The following is a 25,644-nucleotide window of genomic DNA, read 5'->3' as shown; positions in this document are numbered from 1 at the left end:
GTCAATTTGCTTTGGCAAAAATGTACATGTTGGTCTCAACTTTATGAAAATGCACACTTTCTTGTGCACAAATATTTCCTTAGGCCTCATCAAGTCCGATAAGGTATTCTGTGGATATATTTCAAATACATACACACTTTATCTCTGCTTTGGAAGATGATTTATTTTTTCTCATGTTATTAGAAAATCCAGATGATATTCTTGGAAGCTGTAACACCCATCTCAGAACATTAATGTAACATCTGCACACCTACCCCTTGACTTGCGCTCCCCCACTTTGAGGCCTGACCAACCTCTTGCCCCTCGCCATCCACCCACTGCTCCTCCTGACCCTGTAACCCACATTCCAGCCTTCATTTTTCTTCATTATTGAAAAATAGTATTACTGGAAAAAGGCATGTACGTTTTCATTCATTTTCAAAAAATTATTGCAGTCAGAGAGCCAAGCAACATCTACGAGTATTCTGGAATTTAAAAAAAGTCACACTGAAATGAAAACTTAAAACTTTAACCTAGTTAGAAATCTAATTCAGCTTGTTATTGGTATTACTGTCACATATAGAGCAGGGGGTCAGTAACCCCTGGCACGTGTGCTAATCTCGGCATGTGAGCTGATTTAGAGTGCCACGTGGCGGGGGGGCGACAGCCATGCCCCTCCACCCCCATGCAGCATGGGAGAGGGTGGGAGCACACTCTGGCATGGGGCCATAGCTGTAGCCCATGGCATGGGGGCTGGAGCCCTGCCATGGAGCTGTGGCACATGGCCCACCTTTAAATTTGCATGCAAATATATTCCCAGGCAAAACTGTTCTACGTGGTAGTTGTGAGATTTCACTCATGTAACTGTAGCTTGAATTTCAAGAATTTTAAAATGAAAGAACAAATATTTAAGATTAAATATACAAGAAACCCCAGATTTTGAAACCCTTGAAATTCAAGTTAAGATAGTCAAACTAGCTAAGTGTTCTGTAATTAGTGTCAAATTAGTGTGTTTCAGATACTAAATGTGAAGACGTGGCATCACAGTAACTTTTCTTCTTTTAATAGACATGCTTTAATATAATAATCTCTCTCTAAAGAGATTTAGATTAATAGCTTAATAGATTAATACCTGTCAGACCAGTGAGTAGGGGACAGAGGAAGTTGTGCCAGACAGTGTTGGAGCTCTTCACAACAGACCTGGAACCGGTCCCCTTCACAGCAGGCCCCTCCCAAGCTCCCTGGACCAAGTGACTCAGGTGAGTGTTTATTCTGCACACCAGAAGCAGGTTGGGGGTGGGTATAGCTATAGGGTTGTGTATAGGAACAGGTTTGCTAGCTATCATTCTGTGCTCCTCAGAACAGTGTGTTAATGTCTCTTGGGATGGAGCACTTCTCCTTTTTGGAGCTCTTCTCAACGGCCTCATCCAGGTGCTCTTGTATTTTTTTCACGACGTTCATGGGCAGTCCTGACTTCTTGTGGTTTCCACAGTAGCACACCTTGCCACGCCAGACAACCAGACAGCGATCGGGTATCATGGCACCACACAGCATTCTACAAATTTTCCAGGCTTTTGGTCACACAGCAGGAGTAGCTGTTCTTTCTCCTTATCTATTAGCTTTAGGAGGGTGATGTCCTTTGGCAACCTGCAGAAGCACAGGAATTTGCATCTTTTTTTTTCTAACATGCTTCCTGCCCCTTTACATTGACCTGCAGCAGCCAGTGGATGCTCCTTTCCCCATCCCCCAACACAGTTTGCAGGCTCAGCGAGGCTCCCCCCCACGTCCCACGGATGCAGGGCTCTGCTGGGCATTTCCCCCCTCCCATGTCCATTTCCCCTAGCATTCCTTTTCATTTTTCAGGACTCCCTGGTGCCATGTGGCTCCCATACTGTGCTGGGCATTTCTCCTCCCATGTCCCTTTCCAAGCAGCATTTGTTTTCATTTTTCAGGAATCCCCCACTGCAGGGCTCCAATGGGCTCTCCGCCTCCCACGTCCCCTTCCCCGAGCATTTCTTTTGATTTTTCAGGACTCGCTGGTGCCATGCACCTGCAGTGCGCTGCTGGCCTCTTCCCCTCCCAGGTCCCTTTACATCCAGCCTCTCTTTGGATTATTTATTTTATATTTCTTTACACTTCTTTCATTGTACATCGAACCACCCCCACAGCCATCCATGCAGCTGTAATCAAACCCTTCCCCACCATCACCTCCATGCAGCTTGATCACTGGGGAGGATTGCTCCAGGGATGTCCAAAATTTTTTTCCCTGCCACAGGACACGTTCAGGACACCCGTCCAGGACACCTGGTGGTTTCCCCTGCTTTGCAGCCCTCCTCTTCCCCCAAAAAGTGGACACTTGCTTATAGTTTACCATGTCCACAAAGAAATGTGCTGGATAAGTGGTGGCAAGTGATGTATGGTGAAATTCATGCTTACTGTCCTATCCTTAAGCCATGAGCATCCTTCAAAAAGTTAACTTTTCCTGATAGTAGACACAGGGACCCATTCATTGCACTACAAAGCACATCATGTGAATGGCATCTTAATTTTGACCTTCATTTTCCAGAGCAAATCCCCAGCATAGCAGAGAAGAACTGAAGATGGAAGAAATGCAAACAAGATCTTGTCCTGCGGCATATGGAAAAGACTGAGGCAGAGCACACCAAGCTGACAAAGGATGCTGCTCAGTGGTGTCATAGTACAGCTGAGAGGTGTCACAGTCAAGCTGAGTTTAATCACAGAATGCTTGACATCCAGCAGCAGCAAGTGGCAAAGCAGAGTGAGGCTGCCACAAAACTCATAATGGCAGTTACAGAGCAAACGGAGGTCCTGTGCTCCTTGCTGCAGCTGCAGAGGAACTCCCAACCCAGCAGTGCAGCAGCTGATACCTGCTGGCTGGAGTCCCCTGAGGAGAGGTCGCTCACCCCATCATTGTGGTCCCTGCATGCAGAGAGGGAGGGCAATGATAGCCTGACGTTCCAGCCCCAAGAGCCACTGTAAAAGGCTATTCAAGCACCCTTGAAAAGGTTTCTTTTCCCTGCAACTTAACCCTCTCCTGCCCCCAAAATAAAATCATTCATTTGAGCTGTGTGATTTTCTGGTGTGCAGGAGTATGGGGGAAACAAATCAAACTGGACAGGTTGGGGGAGGGCTGAAGGCACAGCTGCCCATTGATACTCCCTGGTCCGCAGCAGACGCGTGGATGAGAGAACCGGATGGGTTAGGGTCATGCATGAGTTTTGGGAGGGGCACAAATCAAACGGGGTGGCTGAGGGCAGAGTTGCCATGAGGGAAAATTAGCCTAATGAAGTGCTGTGTATTCACTGCATATTTGTATTCACTGCAGCACTTCATTAGTAATCTCCTGTGGCCCTATTTACCATGCCTCCTTCGAAGTTGGGGGCAAGTATAGACCCAGGAATGAGATTTGATTATTAGTTGTATCGATCTGATGATTTAACTAATCAGATAATTTCATTTTAATCCAATTTACTAATGTATTTATTTGATCTTGATTTGATAATAGTATTGTTTGTTTATTTTAGTAATATTGATGGTAGTTTAATTTTAGTGATATACTTCCTTGATTTTATTTTTGGTTATATTCATAAAGATGTTTACATAAAAATACTGAATCATATTCCTTTCAATAAGTAACATGGGCCAAAAACTTTGAGAATTCCAATGTAGATATCAGCATGTCCACCTAGAAGTCTAACAAGCATCCTATTAATTAATCTTTGGACTTAAAAATCTTTTAAAAATTCTCACAGTTGATAAGCAACTTTATTGAGGGAATCTCAGAACACTTCACAAACAATAGTTAAATCTGTGAACATCTCTGTGAAATTATTATTGTATTGATTTTACAGACAAACTGAGGTACTAAATTAGAAATTAAGAAATATTTGCAATTTTTTTCTGATATTGTGATTCTAAATATACTTATGTGCCTAGAATAAAGGTATTAACTTCAAAGAGATTACTCATGTGCTTGAAGCCAATCGTATTTGTGTTTACAGGCCAAAAATCAAATATATTTATCAATGAATATTAGTTAAAAATCAAACTCATTTGATTTTGTGAGTACATAAGAAATGCTGAAAATACATTTTACAAAATTACTGAGGGCCTTCATGCATTAATCCAAGCAAACAACAGACTGCTTTAACCATCACACATTCCTAAACTATTATTATTGTATTTACAGTTTGGTGATAAATGGAGGACCACCTGCAGTTCCAGTCTATACTACAGGTACCGCTGACGTTCACAGATGAAGTATTAATTAGCTATCAACACATCCCAAGAATGGGGATCTTCAGAAACATCCCTTGAAAGACCACTAATTTTTTTTTATAATCATACATTTAACTTATTTTAAAAATCACCTCCACATGGGGCGGCTACTAGCACTATATACCATTTCATGCTTTTTAAAACTGTGGGCATATGACTTTAGTGAGATGTCTCAATTTAGCTAATTAGTTGGTATAGGTAAATATAAGGAGCCTCTAAAGGTTTCTATTCCAAATGTAAAATACTTACCATTTGTCATAGGGGGCCACAGATCTGCCAGGTCACAAAGTTCAGGGACACGCACACAATATTCTGCTGCTAATATAAATGTAAAACAAAGTACACTTTTTTTTTTTAATTTTGCAGAGAGAGCACAAAGTAGTATGAGTAGAAGACAATTCAAAGCTAAATGTCATCCAAAGGACTCTCTTCTTTTAGTGCCTGTTTCTGCTCACTTAATGGGAAAACTAAGAACTACAGACAAACCCCGGAGACGGACCACTGGATTTCATTCATTTCCCCATGCAACTTCAGACATCACAGAAGTTTCAAGACCAAGAATTTGTGATGTCAGCAAGCTCTGCCTTAATTCACCAGGAAAAAAAGCTTGACTCCAGTGCCAACAATGTATACGTATCTGTATCCACGGAATATTATGTAGGTTTGGGAATAGTATTTCAAAATAATGTCTTCATGCCAGTTACTATTACAGATCCCTAATTTTGGAAACCTAAAATCTTTTCACAATGTGTTAGATGGAAGCAGGTCTGTGAATAATTAAATTTGCAGTCAAGAATAAATGCATTGAAAATACATTTCACAATCATTACTCGTGTATCAGTGCAGGCTATTGTGTGCAGGTTGTTTTATGTTTGGGTGAAATTATGCTTCTATTTCTAAGCATACAGTGTCTTCTGTCACTAGAGACAAGTGCTGCAAAATAGCTGCTACACATGTTTGGATCTTCTGTATTCAGATGGACACTCTCAAACAAATTTATATTCACCCTTCTAGGTAACTGTGAAAAATCTTGACCTGCTATGAAAATTTGCATATATAAAACTTTATTCTATAATACAAAAGGATATTTGAGTATATAATTAATAATAATTAGGCTGATGCTTTCTAACTTATCTAGAGACCTTCAATTGAGTGGTTTCCAAACGTAATTATTGCACTGTTGAATAATTCTTGTTTTACACGTGGGAAAACTAAGGCACATAAGTTCTAAGTCATGCAAGAAATCAATGGCATAAGACACTGTTTCCCAATTTTGTTTGGCCACAGAATCTTTTTAAACTGGAAAGAATTTTGCAGAACCCCTATTAACAGTTATATATGGCTTAACCCCTCTCAACCCTAAACCCACCCTCCCATCCCCAGGATTAGCCCATCTCAGCCCCAAACCGGCCCCCAAGACTAACCCATCTACCCAGAAAGGCCCCTAGCCTAACCCCACCTAAACAAACTCTGCATGAGTTAGCTCCTCCCATTACCTCACCCACCATGGCGGACGGATCTACCTTAGCCACTGCTGCTCCTCTGACTCTAGTCATGAGGGCCTGATTTCACTGACTACCCTGAGAGAGGCTAGTTACAGCCAATGAAAGGTTAGGATGCCGCAGGAACTGCAGGACCTGTCTGGCTCCCCTTCCAGATAGCCACTGGCTCCCCTTGCCCTGCCCCCATTGTGCACACATCAGCTACTTTGCAACTGAGGGGCTCTCTGCAGCTCCTTGCCCTATTGCTGATGAAATAATGGAACTAAATTCAGTTGGTTTAACAGTCGGATCCCTCCCAACGCCCTGCGGCCAATAAACCGATTAAATTTAGTTCTACTGTCTCAGCTGCAAGACAGCGTCAATTTCGAAGTGCCGCGGCCGCCTGCATGCTAATGAGGCGCTGAATGTGTATTTCAGCGCTTCATTAGTAAACTTTATTTAGGGAGACATTTGGTGTAAAGAGTTGGATTGAAAATAGTCCAGGAAGTCTGCATAATGTTCAAACAAGCCCTTTTTAATATGACAAAATTTTTCATAATAAGCTAATGATTGGCTGTTTGCCACTATACTGTGGAAAAGTGAATGCCTGCAATGATTCTTGTTTTGATAATTTATATAAAAACTTTCACACAAAAGAATCCCAAAGTGCCTTGTAAATTGACTTACAAAAATACATCTCTGCTGAAGTGCAGTGACTATAATCCAATCATTTAGAAGAGAAAGACATCAAATGCCACTGAAAATATAAGAGTTTTCCAGTAGGTAGATTGTATTTGCCCAAATTTCAGTTTGGCCCATGATAATCAGGTAAGGCCCACAGACTTACATAAGGTGCTATAGGATTTCTCACTGATCACAAGTAATGAAAACCTCATTTTTATATCATATTCAAAAGATAGCACTTTTAGAAGGACAGAGACACTTAAGTCCAAACTAAACCACTGATTCAATAACAGACTGTCCCTGAGCCTTGCAATGGTGCACATAAATGGGAAGGAAAGAAAGATGCTTCCTTTAACCTGGATGATCAAAGGAGATGAGGTCATGATACCAGCATGGTAAACTCTCCCTTCTGAGATGGGATCATGCTACACCTCTGAAAGAGGATTGATATGAGGGTGCTTTGTAATAATTATTATAATCCTTATCCAAAGAAATACATGTGTCATCAATAATAATACATGAATGACTCTATTACCGAGTGACAAAGATCTAGTCAAAGGAGAGGGAAAAGCAGAATTTATTCTTATGCTTTTACAAAAGATCATTGAACAATGGCATAAAGTGCACCCTGAAATTCAAATGGTTAGGAATCAATCTAGGGAAATTAGGCACCTAACTCTAATAGGTTCTTGGAAAAATCTTAGGATACACTTGCAAATATTTATTCATACTTTATATTTGTATGCATACACTCACAGAAAATACTAAAAGGACAAATGTTAGAGAAACTTTTGCTCAAAAGAGCTCATTTACAATTGCCATTAAGTTTGTCTTCCTTTTTTAAAACTTTCATCTTGATAAATACCGATTTTTCCCCACTGTACTTTAGTAGTTTGAAACAGCTTAATGGCATCACAGCATATTTTAATCATAGCTAATCATCTCCAACTGTAAAGTTAGTACAGGTAATAAATGTAACAATGTCTGAAATAATTTTCAATAAGTCTTTATAATTGCATTCATTTTAATACATTCTTCCTTTAAAAAACATGGTTCAAATCATTATTTCTAATCTTGGTACCTTGATGGCAGCATCTCTGACTTGCTCTGAGATATCAATTCCAAGAGAAGCTCTATAATATAACAAGCACTGTATTATTTATTTTTAATCAAATAATATAATTATGACAACAAAGTTACACCTTTATTAACTATGAAGCTACCTATTTAAAGTATACAACATTATGAGAGAGTATTTTGTGCTTGACTCCTGGGAGCTTTATAAAGGCAATGAAGATTTGTAAATCTATACAGGGCTTTCTGTATTTCATTTGGTCCAACTTCCATTTTAGGAAAGTTTTCTTGTTCACAGCATGATGACATACACAGTTTTGCCAAACCCATAATATTTTGTAGCATTTCTCTTCTCCACTGACAGCGAATAAAACTGCTTCCATGTTAATAGCTCAGTATTGTCTACTACATGTCTGGACACAATCTGCCCAGAACAAGAAACTTGCTGTCTCCAGGCCAGAAACGTAATGAGCATATGCAATTAGGTTTTTATCTCTCACCTTGTTTTTGAAATGTAGGATGTGAGTCCCTGCAGAAGTCAGTCTTTTTGTTAGCAAAATGAAACAAACCCCACTCCAAAGTGAAATTAAAGGGGCAGCACTGTAATTGAAGTTAATGGGAATTGCTCCTGTTCATATCCTGAGCTAATGCTTGGTCTACACTAGAAAATAAACTCAACCTAAAGTATGCGCCAACAGCTACAAGAATTGTGTAGCTGGAGCTGATGTACCTTTGGTCAAATTTCCAGCACGACCTCACTGTGGGCGGTCAACAGGAGAAACTCTCCCATCAACTTCCATTACTCCTCGCAAAAGCAATGAGTTTAAAGCAGGCTCAATATACACTTGGAAGGGAGAAGAGCAAATAGCTGAAGGTATTTGATAGCTAGCTGGAGACTAATCAAGGTCAGAAGAAATCAGAAATACAACAATTGTGAACAAATGGCTATAAACTATTGGGTGAGAGACAAAGAATACCCAATGTAGGAGATCAGCACCCGGAAAAAATAAAGGGAAAAATAGCTAGGCCAGGTCAAATCAAATGTATTAGCATTACTGAACAAGAAGCAGGAGGTTCGTCTGATCTGACTTTCTGGAGACAGGAAACAGATACAGAAGCAAACTATAAGGATTCAATTACTTACAGCTGCTTTCACGAGTTTTCTGTTTCTCTCCCTACCTCCTAGTTGAAGAGATGACCCTACAGTAGGGTTGGGCAAGATCCGGCCCTCCAAGATGCTAGATGTGGCCCGTGGACTGCCTCAGATACAGAGCAGCCAGCTGCTGCTTAAAGCAGCTTCCTACATCATGTAGTTTTCTGTTCTGGGCACCGGGGGAGTGGGAAGGGAAGGCTTCACACGTTGCTCCTGCTCCCTTGCAAAATCTCTCAGCTCCCATTGGCCATTTTATAGTTTCTGGCCAACAAGAGCTGTGAGGTTTTTGCTGGGGGGTGAGAGCAGTCTGGAGCAGAGAGCCACATGGAGCAGGAAGCAGTGTGGGGTGGCCTGGGGCTGCAGCAGGCAGCAAGCCTGCCTCAGGGCCCTGCCGGCTACTGGCTGAGAGTCACCCAGGTTAAGTCTTACAGCCACAGCCTGTCTCAGGCACTCCAGACCAGTGTTCCCACTAATTATTTTCCATCCATGGACAGAATAAATTTTGTTATGTGCACCAAGGCATGTGCTGATGCACACCATCAGCTGAAATACACACTGCCCGCTGTGGGTGGCTGTGAGTGCTCTGCTAATCAGCTTGGTGGTACTTGAATCAATTCTGGGTAGCCTCCAAAGCACTCAGTTTATCAAGAACACTTCTCCAGACCCTCCCTCTACCCAACCTTCTGCCCCCCATTTCTTCCCTCTCACCCCAAATAACCCTACCCCTTTGCTGACCCCTCTTGCACTCATACCCTATATAACCCAAACCCGGCATCCCAATCCCCTGTCCTAGGTCACAACCCAAACCCCGGTACCCTCTCCTGCATCCCAGACGCCTTCCCCAAGTCGCAACTGCCTCTTTCACCCAAATTTCCTCCCAGATCCCACATCTTCTCCTGCACCCTAATCCTTACCTCAAGCTCCTGCACCCAACCTCCATCCCAGACCCCACACTATTAATATTATGGAAATGTGCAGCTCTTGACCACTTTCCAAATTCTTGGAGTGCCCCCTGCCTTACAGTCTGACCTAGAACCTGGATCACAGCTGAAGAGATGAACTCTGGTTATAGTGCTGATAGTGGTTTGCATCCCCTCCCACCCAACAAGTTACTTTTCTTTTTCCCTTTGATGCTAGCTGAGAATTCATCATTTGCATCCCATTGCTAACCCTGGTGAATGCAAGATGTAACAGATCACCAAGAGTATTTTCCTGTGCTAATTATCTGTTCTGTGGGATAATTCTATTCTGTGCAGCAAAATAAAGTATCCTTATTTTTTGATTAACACAAGTACTCTCTGAACATGACATTCCAACAGTTGTTCTATAAGAAAACTGCAAATCTGTTCCCTGAAGCTCCAAAACACTCTGCTTTTGTTGAGGAAAGGGAAAAAGATGAAGGCCTTGTTCATAGTAATACAGATCACACTTAGCATTCTAAAAACAGGGAGCTCCAAAGCTTCTCAAACATGTTGCTTCAACCACAATTCCATTCCTTCCAAAACCTACACAACCCCATAAAACACACCATGGCATGGATACTAATGTCTGTCAAGTGAAGTAGAAGTACTTGGTATTGCCAGATTTTTCTACATCAAATGTCACTAAAGGTGTACTGCTTAAAAAGGAGGACTTTAAACTGTGTCTAAAGAGCTGGAGCCAGACTGATGCACAATGGGTCTTTGCTGAGAGGGTGTCTACTGTGGTCCTCCTTCAGGGTTCCCATCAGGATGCTGGGGAGTTGCACTGTGTGTGTGGGTTTTTTAAAATGGTTAGAGCTTCTCAGCATCTGTATTAGGAGAAGCAGCTGAGAGGCCAGCATGTCCTCATATGCCTTCTATCCAATTCTGGGAAAGTACAAAACTGTTTCCAATTCCTTAGAGCAAAATAGGCTGGGCCTGCTGTGTACCACTGCAGCCTCCACCAATAGACATTCCATCTCAGGAATGTAAAACCAATCTAAACTTAGCCCTGGACAGCTGTTCGTGAATTGAGAGAGAGCTGGGTTCACTGCATAGGACAGTGATCTCAGAGACAGAAAACCTGAGTTCTAGTTCTATATCTGGGTCATCTACCATTAAATGACAATGAACAAGCTGCTTAACCTCTTTATGTCTCAACCTTCCCATATTATAAAGGAAATAATGATATTTATACAACTTCATAAAAGTGACTTATGAAAGTGATCTTCATAAGAGATCTAAGACCAAAAGGGTAAATAAGTTATATATTATCTGTATCTTACATAAGATACAAATACTATTTGTCTGTTTTATAATACAAATAATATTTTATTGCAGAAAAAAGTTACTAATATGAAAAAAGCACAACTGCATCACAAGAAGTTTCACACAGTGAAATGTTTGTGCAACTAAAAGAGGCTTAAATTAAAATGACTGCAATGTGTCCATATAAGGAAATGGATTGGTAAGAGCTGTACCACTTACTTTGGTTCATAGCGAACACTGTCTGTGCTATGTAACACACCTTCTTCAGCACGCATCTTTTCAATGCCATTCCTAAACAGAGAACGTTAATGTAAAATGTACTTCATACTGATGTACAATTTTTTTTGTGTCTTTTTGTCTGCATGACACATTATAAGTTGCGGCTTCGTTAAAATCAGCAGAAATTCTTATACCATTACAATGCCAGCTGGTTTTTCACATGTTGTATCAGTTTTATAGAACATTTAAGAAAACCCAATGAACAGCAGAGAACTGCAGTCTTTGCTTACCATGCAATCATAACTCCATTATCAGTACAGAGTCTGGGTGGAGGACACAGCAAATTGAAGTTGGCTGCATTGGATACAACTTGCAGAGCTCTTCCGATATACTGGTTACTTGCAACTCCTCCTGATACAACCTGACAATTTTTAAAAGTTGGCAAAAGTCATAAAGACAATCAAATAACCAACAGCCAATAGTGAACTAGCTGAACAATAATCTTGGTGCAGATACTGAAGAGAGTTAAAACGAACTGACATATTGGGTCAGACCAACGATCCATCTAGACTAGCATCCTATTTTCTGACAGTGGCCAATGCTGCAAAGAGAATGAACAGAACAGGTAATCCAGTGTTCCATATCCTGTTGTCCGCTAACAGCTTCTGGTCATCAAAGGCTAATAACCTTTGACAGACCTATCCTACATGAACTTGTCTAGTTCTTTTTCTGAACCTTGTTATAGTCTGTCTTCACAATATTCCCTGGCAAAGAATCACACAGGTTTTCTCTGTCTGTTGTATAAATCAATACTTCCTTTTGTTGGTTTGAAAGCTATTGCCTATTAATTTCAATGGGTGATCCTAGTTCTTGTGTTATGTGAAGCAGTAAACAACATTTTGTTATTCACTTTCTTCACACCAATCAAACCTGTATAAAGCTCTATCAAGTACCCCCTTAGTTATCTTTTCCAAGGTGAAAAGTCCTAGTTTTACTAACTACTCCTCAGGCAGAAGTTGTTCTATACCCCCAATTCCAAAGAGAACAACTAACTGTAGCAAGTAGGAAAATTAGGACCTCAGGGATTTGGGTGTCTGTACTCTTCACTCACGACTTGTCTCAACAGGCAGGCTAAATCCACACTGCTATGATCAATACAGTGGCACTGATCTATTCAGTCTGGTGAAGATCTGAAAAGTTGATGACAGAATACTCTCCCATTTACCTCAGTGTCCAACTTCCCAAGAGGCGGAAGCTAAGATGGTGGGAGAGTGTCTCCTGCTGACACAGTGTGTTGTAGACCAATAGTGGCAAATCTGCAGTGCACTGTCCACATGAAGCTCAAACGGGGTTTTACGTATAGCCCGTGAGACATTCTGTTTACCTTTGCTCATCCAAGGTTGCCACATTCCACTAGTTTCCATCTGCCTAGTTTTTTTTTTCCCTACTAGGATCACTGAAGCAACAGGACACTGATTGCACACAACATTGACTGTGAGAGCCGTACGCATCCTCTGCCGCTGAAGTGCTGCTATGGTTCAACTGTCATACCCGAAGTCATCCCTCTAAGTCAATGCTTACTAAATGTCCCAGGACAGAAATGCAAGAATGGAGAAAGGGTACTGGAAATACCCTTTTTTGCATAAGGCACAGAACCACTGTCGTGATCACTTTTAGTAACTAAAGAACACCATAGAATCATAGAGCAATAGAACTGGAAGGGATCTCAAGAGGTCATCAAGTCCAGTTCCCTGCCCTCATGGCAGGACCAAGCACCATCTATATCATCCATCTTGGATGATTATTTGACCTGTACTTAAATATCTCCAATGATGGAGATTCTACAACCACCCTAGGCAATTTATTCCAGTAACTAGCCACCCTGACAGTTAGGAAATTTTTCCTAATGTCCAATCCAAACCTTCCTTGATGCAGTTTTAGCCCATTGCTTCTTGTCCTATTTTCAGAGGCTAAGGGAAATAATTTTTCTCCCTCCTCCTTGTAACACCCTTGTAGGTACTTGAAAGCTAATATGTCCCCTATCAACCTTCTCTTTTCCAAACTAAACAAACTCAATTTTTTTAATCTTCTCTCACTGGTCATATTTTCTAGAATTTTAATCATTTTAGCTGCTTTTCCCTGGACCCTTTCCAATTTCTTCACATCTTTCCTAAAATGTGGGACCCAGAACTGGACACGGTACCCCTAGATGAGGCCTAATCAGTGCAGAGTAGAGCAGAAGAATTACTTCTCATGTCTTGTCCACAACACTTGCACACGCAAGAATGAGGTGTTAATCCTGGCCAAATTTAAACTTGATTAATCATATTCTATCTGCAAACTTCCCCTTGTAATGTCAGCTTCATATATTATTCTCACTTGCTCTCCTGAACTGCGTCCCAGTGATGCTCTGTACAATTGACGCACATGAAGTGTTCAAAAAGCCAGAGGGGGCCATATTTCAGTGGAGGGTAATGCTATTTCTGCATGTAGTTTTCATGTCAGTTTGTCAACTTTATACCGTGCTTTGAGATCACTTGAAGAAAAATATGTTCTAGTTGAGGATAGATGTTCCTATTACATCAAATTATTTGTAAGAAAAATATAGACATGTCAGAAAAATTTAAAAGTACTCTACCTTTAACCACTTGGGCAATTCTGGACATAGCAGCACACACTGTTGCAGCAGGATTTATTTCAATTTCTGTGTTCAACAAAACATTTTAAATGCATTTATTTTAAATGTTGGAGCAGCTTTACCATCACTGGAAATAACAAGGAGGGTGATGATGCCTTGCTGCACTTTCTCCTGGTGCTATTATCCAAATATTATAATGTTATGTACCTCTTCACATACATAGTAAAATGACATATACTTACCAAATTTGCATTTGTTTGTGACAGGACACCAGTTTTTATGCAGAATAGAATGGCCCGGTATGTTCGCTGTGCAATATGAAGTGCTACTGCGTGCTGTACTGCAGCAGCAATATCTGTAACACAGGACAAGAGATGGCCTTCCTGGACACCTGTAAAAATTGTGAACAAATGGGTTTTTCCAAATATAACTGCAGGTCAGGTGTATAATTTTTTTATGTTAAAAATACCTTCTTCCTTTTCTTTTTGCGTAATTAGTTTTGTGGCATGGTTTTGAAGTCCAGAGAAAGAAAAATTGCAGTTAGGATGCTGTCTCATGGGAGTTTTGAGTTCGTAATGCAGCCTGTTTCCCTGTTGGGCTAAGTGCTCAATAGCTTTCCCACCACTCATGCTGCAGCACTCTGGGTGCTTTCTTAAAGAGAGTCTTCTTGCTACCTAGAAAAATAGAAAAGAATCTAGTTACACTAACAGTAGTGTTGGAAAAGAAGAGTTGGGGGGAAAATAGGGCCAAATCAGTCTCTGATGTAACGACACTGCTCCAGTGTAATTCTAGTCAAAGAAGTTATAGTAGGGATGAATTTAGCCTCCTGTTCACATATTGTGAAGTAGGTGCAATGAGGAAAAGAGCCTAAGATTAAAGGGATTTTAACATCAAATCCAATTTTATAGTAAACTGAGTGACTATGAGGATCCTCTAACTTTGCAATTGAATTTTTTTTCTGTTTGAAATGAATACTAACAGATATATTAGACCTCCAGCTTAACACAAACAGAAATGGTTTCACACTTTAAAAAATTTTTGGTTTGGTTTAAAAATTGCCTTGCAAACCTGCGCTGGTGCCTGAGAATAGGAAATAGAAATGGGCTAGCTTAATTAATGACCAACACATCATAACTTGTGAAACATAAACTAGACTATTCAAACTCTCAGGCACAACTAGAAACATAAGTAAGGCTATTTATAAAAAACAAACATGATTTTAAACACTGGCATCATTTTAAATCACTATTAATCAAATATGTGCTGCATATATTGTAGAACTTTGTGTCTAGTGTCAGTGTAAACTGGCAATCCAGAATATGGCCAGCTGCCCATTGAAAACAAGTCATGCCCATTAAATAAATATAATACATGGAGTTTAGTAGACTATGTCCTCCAATCTCTAGTATTTCAAATTGGAAAGCATAGTAGATAACCTGTTCCAACCTGTGAGGTTACACTGAAAATTCACATAGGTTAAATATGCATCAGCCAAATCAGATCCTTCTTTCAATAATGCCCATTTTATAAGTAGGAAACATTTAAAAATAGGAGGGTTTTTTTTGTTTGTTTTTTTAAGATTCAAAGTGCCTATCTAGTGCCTGATCACAAATATAAAATTTGCAAACAAAATACACAGAGTATTGTAGGCCAGGCCTACAATAAAGGGGAAGGTTAAATTAAGATATGCAATTCCAGCTACGAATACACACCTCTACTTTTGCTACTGTGAGACAGATGAACTATGATGTAAAATAAATAATACAACAAATGTAAGTACTTGTACCAAATGCATAAATGAATCTCTACAGAAAGATTACCTTGTCAAGCATGTCTCCTGGTGCTATATCCACTGACTGTCCAAGCAGAAGGAAATCTGCAACTCCTTGTGCTACTGCCAGAATACAGTGGCCTCCAGATATTAAAAGAACTAAGAATGGAAATTCCACTTGGTTTATCAACCTAATTGTAAGTGCATGAGCCTCCATGTGATGGATAGGGATGAAAGGCGTTTTATATTTATCCACCAATTTTAAACTATATTCTAATCCCACTCCAAGACTTAAAGCGAGTCCTGGCTTTACAGTGGTTGCAATAGCAGAGAGTTCATTTAGAGAAATTCCACTGATGCAGAGTGTTTCTTTTACTATTCGCTCAATATTTTCTCTGTGAAGTTGCTGTGCCACTGGAGGAATAATCCCACCTGTTCTGGTTATAAACAAAGAATTATGAAGTGTCCACGTTTTATGACAGAGACAGAATCACGAAAATGAGACACGGAAAACACGTTAGTCCTGCCACATCATCACTGTTCCCTACAAATATATCCTCAAATGTGTTGTCTAGTCTGATTTAAATGCCCCAACAGCAAGGCTTACCATGACTTCCAATGGGAGGCCATACAAGGATTCAATTTATTCTTACTTGGTTTATGTCCTACTCAAATTTAGCCGTAGGCTATGCCAAGACAATTTTTAGGAGCTGATACTCTGCAACCCACCCATCACCAGGAATTCAGAAAGGACCGTCCATTTTCTAATTTACCTTTTGTCCAGAAATGGAGAAAGGTAAACAACCCACTCCAGGATTGGTGGTTGCGGAGAATTTTACCAGATTTGAAAATCAGAACCAATTAATATTTCTTGAGACTTAAGAACCAGCCCCTTGACGAAATATGACAAGTATAAATGGCAATAGCATTAGTAATCAAGTGCAGTTAGAATACAAAGCATCCAGGGTAATGTCTACATACTTTAAATGGACTTCATTTTGAGAATGTAGAGCTTCTCCTAGGATGTTGCCGTTATCATCCACCACAGCAGCTCCTGTATCATCACAACTAGTTTCTATGCCCAGAACTAATTTAGGAGAATAGTATTTGACAGAGCTAAAGAAAATGCTTCTTAAAAACACAGACTGGCCATGCTTAACTGCTTTTGAAGTGCATCTGGTTATGCTACTCGTTGATAAAATCTTCTGCACAGAGGCACTCCTAGAAAAGAACTGTACAGAAACCATCTTCAGAATTCAGTTTCCACAACAGTAATTTAGGCAGGTAAATTCATATTACTAACCAGTAATTGTAAAAGTAGTTGCCAAATTCATGCAAGCTGTTAACGCAAAATGACAGTCTAATGAGGGGTCAGCAACCCCCAGCATGAATGCCAAGAGTGGCACATTAGCTGGTTTTCATCAGCACATGAGGTGGGAGCTCAGCCCCGCCCTTCCTCCTCCAGGTGGCTGGGAGCTTACTCAAAGCCAGGCCACCTGTGGATTAACAAAAGACCAGCTAATATTACCAACCACCACATAAACGGTAAAGATCTGCATCTTAATTTATTTATTAACGAAGCTGTTGGAAGTAGGACATTAAAAAGTATCACCGGCACTGGGACTGAACATGGAGGTCAAAAGGTCAAACTTCAGCACGCTGCCTCTGAAAGGTTGCTGATCTCTGATCTAATGGGTTCATGTTTAGGAAAAAGGAGACTAAAAATTCTGTTATTCCACCACTAACTATACCCACTAGAGGTTTGAGTGAACAAGGCTTAGCTGTGACACCAGAACATCTTTTCTTTTATATTAAGCAGAGGTTCTGACAGATGTGATAATGAGATTTAATGATTAGTCATCATATATAGGACCCATTTCTCTTCTCACTTTTGGTTTTACCCCAGTGTACTTCTATTGACTCTGGATTTACATTGGTATAAATCCTGAAAACCAGATCCAGTCTCCTGCTGCCTTCAGTGAGTTCCACCATTCATGAGTAAGACCCTACAAATTCACTATCCATTTTGGTCAGTTTCACAGCCATAAATTTAATTATTTCAGCTACTGAAATCTGAACTGTCACAGTGTTATAATGATAGAGGAACTGACCCAAAAAGGAGGTGTGGGATGGTCAGGAAGTTATTGTGCGGGGCGGGGGATGTGGTACTGCTATCCTTATTTTTGTGCTGCTGCTGCTGATGGTGTCACGGCTGGAGACCAGCTATGAAGGCACAGCCACTGCGGCCAGCAGCAGTACCGAAGTATCACGATATGGTATTGCCACCCTTACTTCTGTACTGCTGTTGGCACAGCCTTCAGTGCTGGACACCTGGCAACAACCATTGTTCTCTGGCCACCCAGCTCTGAAGGCAACACAGACGGATGGCAATATCATGACTCCTGTAAAAAAAACTCTGCAATTTCCTTTTTGGTCAGGACCCCTAATTTAAGAAATGCTGGACCCCCCAGTGAATTCCATGTAGCGTATCGTAAAATCAAAAAACACATGTCACGATGGGGAGAGTGGAAGATTTTATGGCCCGTGATGCATTTATCATGGTCGTGAAATTGTTAGGGCTCTATTCATGAGCAGTAAGAGCAATATACTTGTGGCAATAAAAACTTCATCATGCCCTATAAACCACTAACTATCTTCTTTCTCTCCCTTTGCACATCTATCACTGGATACATAGCATGATGCTGGGCTTGATTCCTAGAGCTGGTAGCAGAGCCGTTCTTTTACCCCTCCCAATCTTGTTTTACCATAGCAAAATTATTTTTTCCCCACCACAATCTTCCTAATTCAAACCAACTGAGCTGTATTGTCACAGACCTTCGCAAAATATCCACTTTTGGACGTCGAACAAATGTGCCAAATTTCAGCCCTAAAGATGTGTTTTGGTAGGCCTGTGAAAATGACCCTGTACCACCTTAACTTTAGGGAGTACTCTCTGAAAAGTATATTTTGAAGCATGTCTTAGGTACCTGCACCCAGATCCTCAAAGGATTCCAGTGCTTAATACACTGACTTCAATAGGAAAACAACTCCTAAACACCTTTTAGGATCTGTTCCACAGTTTTACTCTGACTCAATTTTCCCCCTCAATATTACGACAGTCGCTGATCATGGTATGGTATTTAAATGAGGATCACTATTTGTGCCAATAGCATTAAGTGCCCAGTGCTCATGTACTTTTAGTAACAGAGTCTATAACTGCTGCTGCAGCTAATGCTGGAAATACTTTGGATGGAGGACATAGGGGGACCTCCTAGTAGGGAAGGAAAGTGGTGGTGGGTAAAAGAACAAGTCACAGAAAACAAGAAAGAAATGTTAACAAACAGACAAGGAAAAAGAAGAGGTATCCCATTAGAGGGATCACACAGGCAAGAATCACTGTCCACCAGCTCAGCACTCAAGAAGAGTTAGAAACAACAGGGCCACTCCTACACATGCACAATCTTCCAGAAGATGATCCTCCGGAAACAGCTTCCAGAGGATCGTCTTCCGGAAGATTGTGTCTACCTGTAAAATGTGGTCCAAAAGAGCTGCTCCTTCTTCCGGAAGATTGCATCTACATATGCACCAATGCTCCTCCAGAAGAACAGGGCAGGAAATGCCGCAGGCAGGGTCACGTGGCCCAAGAGCAGTTCCAGGGCTGCTGGCCATGCGGTCCTTCAAAGGGCCGCACCCAAACAGCCCCTCCCTGCACAAGCTGCGGAGGACTGCTGTGCTGCTCCCAGCAAGGCTCAGCCAGTTCTTGCTCTCAATTGCCCCAGCAAGCAGGCATGGATCCCCAGCAGCCGCAGACCAGCAGTGTTGCCCCGACCCGGATGCTAGCAGTCATTCTGGCCACGCTCTTTGGCCTCCCGTGGAGATGGAGACCCAGACCCATGGGTCCCGACCCCACACCACCACCCACCCTCAGGCCTTCCAGCGTGCCTGGGCCCACGCCACCAGCACCTACTGGTGGGACAGGGTCATCATGGGGGGAGTGCAATAACGAGCACTGGCTGCAAAATCTCCAGATGAAGAAGGAGACACTCCTGCACATCTGCAGCTGGCTCACCCCATGCTCTGATGCCAGGACACCTGGATGAGACCGTCCCTCTCCGTGGAGAAGCGCATGACCATCACAATATGGAAACTGTCTACCCTGGACAGCTACCGGTCCATTGGGCAGCAGTTCGGGGTGGGCACATCCACCATCAGGACTGCTGCACTAGAGGTAACCCCTACCCCAGGCCCTGCCTTGGCTGGGGGACAGGAAGGGAAGGGCAGGGGCTGGTGGGCCCAGAGGAACCTGGGGGCTGGGGAAGGCAGGGGGCTGGACCGGGGGCAAGGTAGGTGTAGCCCAGGAGGAAAAGCACATGTCTGCTGCCAGAGGGCCGCCCCGTCGGTGGGGAGAGAGGGCCCCAAAGTCAGTGGGGGCCAGGGAAGGGGTCAGGAACACCCCTGTGCACACCCCGAGTATGCCCACTCTCGTTCCCCTGCAGGTCATGAGAGCCAACAAGCACGTGTTGATGCAGCAGCTGGTGCGCATGAGGGACCTGCACATGCTCGTCGAAGGCTTTGTGGAGCTCAGGTTCCCCCAGTGTATCAGGGTGATCGACGGGACTCATATCCCCATCAGGGTCCCAGACCACAGCGGTGCCTGCTACATGAACCACAAGGAGCACCGCTCAGCCGTGCTCTAGGCAGTGGTGGACGTGCCGGGGAGATTCACAGATATTTACTTGAGCTGGCTGAGCAGAGCGCACAACACACACATTCTGTGGAACATGGTTCTGTTCTGCAGGATGGAGGCAGGAACATTTGTGCCCCGGCGGGAACGCGTAGTCAGGGAGGTTGCCATGCCCCTCTGCCTCGCGGGAAACCCAGCCTACCCCTCCAGCCAAGGTCTAGTGATGCCCAGCTGCCTGTGGCATGAATGGATGACCTGGATGGAAGGTCAATCACAAGGTCCCCCTCCTCACTCAACCACTCAGTGGGTGGTTCCGGCTCCAACTGCAGCCCTCACGTCACAGCTCCTCCTCGGCCTCCAGGTGCGGCTTGTCTGCTGCTGTTAACGGGGATGGTGGGCAGTGGTGAGCTGTCCCATGGCCCCAGGAGGCTCTGTAGCTTCCTGTAGTAGGGGCAGGTTGCAGAATCTGGCTGCAGAATCTGCAACGTGGTTCTGCAACCTGCCCCTGAGTGGCCAGCTTTGTCCTGGGTCTGGACATAACCCTGCTGCAGCTCTTTAATTTTGCTCCTCACCTGGTAAGGGGTGTGGGCTGGGTGTCCCTGGGTGGGCTGTCCTCTGGCGAGGCAGGTCAATGCAGCTGCATACCACTGCTTGCCCCACATCTTGCAAAGGACCTCCTCCTCCTCCCAGGGGCCCAGGAAGTCCCTGAGCTCCAGGTCTGTTCAGGAGGGAGCTCTTTTTTGGGGGTGGGAGGGTCCCCAGCCAGACTCCTGTGAGGACTCTGAGGGGGGCCCTGAGGCTCCTGGGGTGGTTGGCTCCTGGCCATTACTGGAGATCAGTGTTATGGGGGTGGCCATTTGGGCTTGTTGAATACAGCTCGTGGCTTTGCTGCTAGCATGCTCTCAGCTTCCTGCCATGGGGTTTCTGGGTCCATGCAGCTTTAAGCCATGGCTGGATGCAGAGTATATAAAGCTCCTCTTTCAAAAGAGCCATGGAATGTTTACACACATTCTGTTTCAAAAGACTCTTTCAAAAGGGGGTGTTCTTCCTAATACAGGACTGGAGGAGCACTTTCAAAAGTAGCTCCTAGTTCTTTCAACCTCCTTTCAAAAGAGTGTGTTTTGTGTGTGGATGCTCCACGTGCTCTTTCAAAAGAGGGCCAGGTTTTGTGAATGTACTTGCTAGTGTAGGCGTGGCTTTACTCTACACACAATTACGTGGACACAAAAATTGTAAGAAAGTAAGCAAATCTAAAACTGTCATAGACAGCTCAGAAATTGACCTGGATAATAGATCCTTGAGCTGAAACATGTGCTTTCTAAGAAATGAGAACAAGAAAATGAAATGTTTTCTTAATATTTAACAGTTTGAGATGAATTAGGAGGTTTGTAGTTTTACCTGCAGCCAAAACATGTTTCAAAACAGATTTTCTTTAGTGTCTCCAACTGTTGGTATCATGCTTCATATTCTTCTGAGAAAGAAATACAGAACACACAGTAAATCTCAGAAAGCTTTGCAATCCATGGACATTATGTATCAACAGGCAGATTTGCTGCTCACACTCCTAAATTCAAATTGCATTAGTAATATCTTACAGTGTTTATGCCCGAATACTCCATTATTACAGACTTACACCCAGACTTACCATAAGTCACATCAACTGTAAAAGGTATTTAAAGCATTCAATCTTTCAGAAAGGTACGGAAAGGTATTCCTAGACAATAAAGAATTAAACAGGGCAACATCATGCTAGCAATCCAGTTACAATAGGAGGAATAATGTAAAATGAGATTGTCCTTCTTCTCCCAGCCCTGCCCCCACAGCACTGGTTCTTGTGTAATTCCCTGTGGTCCAGCTATTACAGTAGTCAGTGAGAAAACACTCAACGAATTTTCTCTGAATGAGATCAAAAGAAGTTCATTACAGCATGTCACAATGTAAAATCATTCCTTCAATTTTTTCCTACCTCTCCAGACAATATTTTAATCAATCCAACCCCTGCTGGATACTCATTCAAATACAAACTAGTCTGATTAGGTACTGGCCTTTCAGAAAACTAGGACAGAGATAATCGGATAACATAATTATCTGTCCTACTTTCAAGAACATTCACTAACTACTCAAGGATGCTGATTTTATTTTTGACATAAAGTCAAGCACCCAGGCAGGGAAAATGAAGCATGACTATAAAACAAGAAGAGAAACAAGTGAGTTAAGATGTATGTATCAAAATAATAAAATAACTGATAGTATATTTTCTTCTATAGATATTGAAGTACTCCACTCATTAGCTTTATTTTATAGATGGGAAGACCGGGATAAAGATATTAAGTGATTTTTCCTTGTCATAGCACAACCAAGGGTTGGGGGGGAAATTGCTCATGTCATGATCCCCTCCCTTAGTTACTGGATCACACTATTTCCTATTCAATGAAAGACTGAGGGTACTGAGCTCAGACCCTATCAGTAGAAGTGCCTGGGCTAGATAACAGGAAAAACAGCAGGAAAGAAGAGAACATTCTAAGCAACATGTTCTCCTTGATGTTCTGTAATGCCATATATGTACCAGTTAACTTACAGACAAATAAAATGACATATCCTTGCCCTGAAGAGATTACAATTAGATTTAATGGAAGATAATATGACTAAGAAGAGGAGGAGGAAATCAGTATGCAAGGATGAGAGTCACAACAGGAAAAGCTCACAAGATATGTTTGTTATGCACACATCCTATTAATTATCTCTAGATATTTTACAATTTTTTAAAAATATTACATCTTGTGGTAAAAGTCCAGAATGAAGGTTTACGGGGGTAACTGAAGGCTGAAAAAAAAGGAAGAGATTTTGATCTTCAACCAATACAGTGCAAGTTGTATTTCTGTGTTTTTTCTTATTGTTATGGAAATTGATCTTGCTGAGACAAAGCCTGTTATGACATCAAGCTTTTGTTTTGTGTATTTATTATGTACTGAAGAAAAGCTTTCTAATATTAGATAAGAAGTTTATTGAATATCTGCATGTTTTGTTGGTAGCTGGTTGGGACTAATATTTCAGTTCTGTTCTATCTTTAATTTCAATGAACAAGGTTACTCTGGGACTGAAAGTAGTTGTTTATTTATTTATTTATTTATTGCTTTAGGGTTAAGTTGCATCTTAACTCTTCAAAAACAGGTCTCTTCTATTTTGGTGATGGGGCTATTAAACTATATATATATATATATAGTTGCATTGGATTATTGAAGAAATGTGCTCTGCCTTCACTTTATACACCGAGTTGCAGAAATGATGGCCAACATTAATGCGAACACAGATATACAGACAGACACGGAGAACAATCCTTCTTTGCTGACCATTTCTAATGACGTACTGACTGGGAGGTGTTTTGTTCATTACCTCTTTTACCATTCCTAGGCTACGTCTACACGTGCCCCAAACTTCGAAATGGCCACGCAAATGGCCATTTCGAAGTTTACTAATGAAGCGCTGAAATGCATATTCAGCGCTTCATTAGCATGCGGGCGGCCGCGGCACTTGGAAATTGACGCGCCTCGCGCCTCGTCCTGACAGGGCTCCTTTTCGAAAGGACCTCGCCTACTTCAAAGTCCCCTTATTCCCATCAGCTCATGGGAATAAGGGGACTTCGAAGTAGGCGGGGTCCTTTCGAAAAGGAGCCCCGTTGGGACGAGACGCGCGGCGGCAAGGCGCGTCAATTTCCAAGTGCCGCGGCCGCCCGCATGCTAATGAAGCGCTGAATATGCATTTCAGCGCTTTATTAGTAAACTTCAAAATGGCCATTTGCGTGGCCATTTCGAAGTTTGGGGCACATGTAGACACGGCCCTAGAGTTCTATGCCTAAGCACACCTACAATGGTAACAAGTATCAAAGAGGTAGCCCAGTTAGTATCTTCAAAAAACAACAAGCAGTCCTGTGGCACCTTATAGACTAACAGATGTTTTGGAGCATAAGCTTTTGTGGGCCACAGGACTTCTTGTTTTTACAATGGTAACAATCATGTTGGCAACATCTGTACTTGCATTCCTCTTTCAAATGCAAACTAGGAAGAAGGGTTCTTTCGAAGATGGGGTTTATTTTCAAAAGAGCCTCATCTACACTGCCTTTTTTCTTTAGAAAGTATCTCTTCTGAAGAGATTATGCAAATGAAGCACAAAATATGCAAATCACTGCCTCATTTCCATTTTCTATTTCTATTTCCTCTTTTGAAAGAGAAATGCAAGTATACACAGCAATTGTGTGCAATGGTCATGCTTATATGTAGCAGATTACACTGAGATAAGCAACAACAAACTCAATCTGCAGCTAAACGAGTTTCATGTTTCTTTCTACACTTTTAAGGCATAAGCTTTTGTGAGCTAAACCCACTTCTTCTGATCCATGAGTTTTTTTTCATGAAGTTGATGAATTTCCACATCATGTGGTTATATTCAGCCTCTTGTTCGGTGAAAAGTATCAGCGATGGGTAGTCACCTTAGCCTGTCTGCAGAGCTGTAGGGTTTCCACTTTTTTGTTCTTCTACCTCAGCCCCCGTGAGAATTTGGTGTGACAGGGGTTTTCTGGGGCTCAGTAGTATTTTTAAAAGGAAATCTATTTTACCATCGGAGAGGGCCAGGATGACTTAAATGGCATGATTTTCTAGTGAAAGGGAAAAAGCTCTACAACAGTTATTCCTTCTCTGTTCTGCAAAGGACTGAAACCAAACCTGGACTGGGGCACCAGAAGAGGAATGCTGCTGTAACTGGCGTGAGACACGGGACTGTTTTGCAGCTGTATCCTTCAGAAAACAAAAGGGACAGGGGAGTTTGTTTGTAAGCCATAACCTGGCACAGCGGGGTATGGGAGGGGGCTGCTGGCTACAGGTTACTTCAGCAGCAATTTCAAGGAGACTGTCATTAGGAGAACTGACTCTAAGGGCGGGCAAGTCCCAGAGCCCCATACAGTGGTGGGTGCACAGAGCAGCCCCACTGCCCCCTACGGTGGGGGGCGCGCGCACGGAACAGTCCTTCCCACAGGCTCCAAGGACTGGCGCGGGGAGCGAGCGACGCTCCTAAGCCACACCACCCGGGCCAGAGGGAGAGGCCGGACTCCGGGAGTCCCGCCAACGGCATCGATCCCCCGTCCCGCCGCAGACAGCGAGCGAGACCCGGGCGTGTCCGACGCAGCCCGCCCCGCGCGCCAGAGACCTCGCGGAGTCTGACCCCGCCCCCCTCACTCTCGGGTTGAAGTGCCGACTCCCGGCGACCGGCGGCCCCCTCCCGCCTTACTGTTCGCTCCTCGCCCCGCCCCTCCGGCCCGCTGCGGCGGCGACAAGGCCACGTGGCCCGCCCATGTTGACGCAGCCTCCCGGTAGGCCCGGCAGGCCTTGCTGTGGCTGCGCCGATTGAGCCAGATCCTGTCACAAGGCGACGCCGGGCCAAT

General features: G+C 42.7%; 2 protein-coding genes across 4 annotated transcripts in view; one reads left to right on the top strand and one right to left on the bottom strand.

The window, feature by feature from the left end:
- Positions 1–4,364, top strand: part of ANKAR (ankyrin and armadillo repeat containing) — a 51,802-nt gene extending 47,438 nt beyond the window's left edge. Inside the window, exon 21 of the mRNA XM_075001966.1 lies at positions 4,190–4,364. Coding sequence (XP_074858067.1) covers positions 4,190–4,259 — 70 coding nt within the window. The 3' untranslated portion in view covers positions 4,260–4,364. The remainder of the gene's footprint in view (positions 1–4,189) is intronic.
- Positions 144–25,644, bottom strand: OSGEPL1 (O-sialoglycoprotein endopeptidase like 1). Of its 3 annotated transcripts, XM_075001974.1 has the most exons (12): positions 25,491–25,526; positions 21,609–21,681; positions 16,830–17,022; positions 16,687–16,758; positions 15,576–15,958; positions 14,225–14,429; positions 13,998–14,146; positions 11,408–11,538; positions 11,118–11,189; positions 7,525–7,576; positions 4,528–4,596; positions 144–1,626 (listed from the first exon to the last, which is right to left on the bottom strand). In XM_075001974.1, the coding sequence occupies exons 4-11, from the start codon at positions 16,700–16,702 to the stop codon at positions 4,534–4,536; spliced, it is 1,071 nt and encodes a 356-aa protein (XP_074858075.1). In that variant the 5' UTR covers positions 16,703–16,758; positions 16,830–17,022; positions 21,609–21,681; positions 25,491–25,526; the 3' UTR covers positions 144–1,626; positions 4,528–4,533. The 3 variants fall into 3 exon arrangements, with proteins under 3 accessions (XP_074858075.1, XP_074858073.1, XP_074858074.1); XM_075001972.1 differs by lacking the exon at positions 16,830–17,022 and having other exon boundaries at positions 15,576–15,963; positions 16,508–16,758; positions 25,491–25,644; XM_075001973.1 differs by lacking the exon at positions 16,830–17,022 and having other exon boundaries at positions 25,491–25,573.

The sequence above is a fragment of the Carettochelys insculpta genome, chromosome 8 (assembly GCF_033958435.1).
Source record: "Carettochelys insculpta isolate YL-2023 chromosome 8, ASM3395843v1, whole genome shotgun sequence".
NCBI classification, from domain to species: domain Eukaryota; kingdom Metazoa; phylum Chordata; order Testudines; family Carettochelyidae; genus Carettochelys; species Carettochelys insculpta.
This window is presented reverse-complemented; position numbering and strand designations above follow the sequence as displayed.

What these genes read in the sequence shown, in the direction of transcription:
- OSGEPL1 (XM_075001972.1), bottom strand. An exon ending in CAAAATGAAGTCCATTTAAA is followed by an intron (nt 15,964 to 16,507) that starts GTATGTAGACAT and finishes GTTTATAACCAG; the next exon opens with AACAGGTGGGATTATTCCTC. An exon ending in AATGGAGTTATGATTGCATG is followed by an intron (nt 11,190 to 11,407) that starts GTAAGCAAAGAC and finishes TTCTCTGTTTAG; the next exon opens with GAATGGCATTGAAAAGATGC.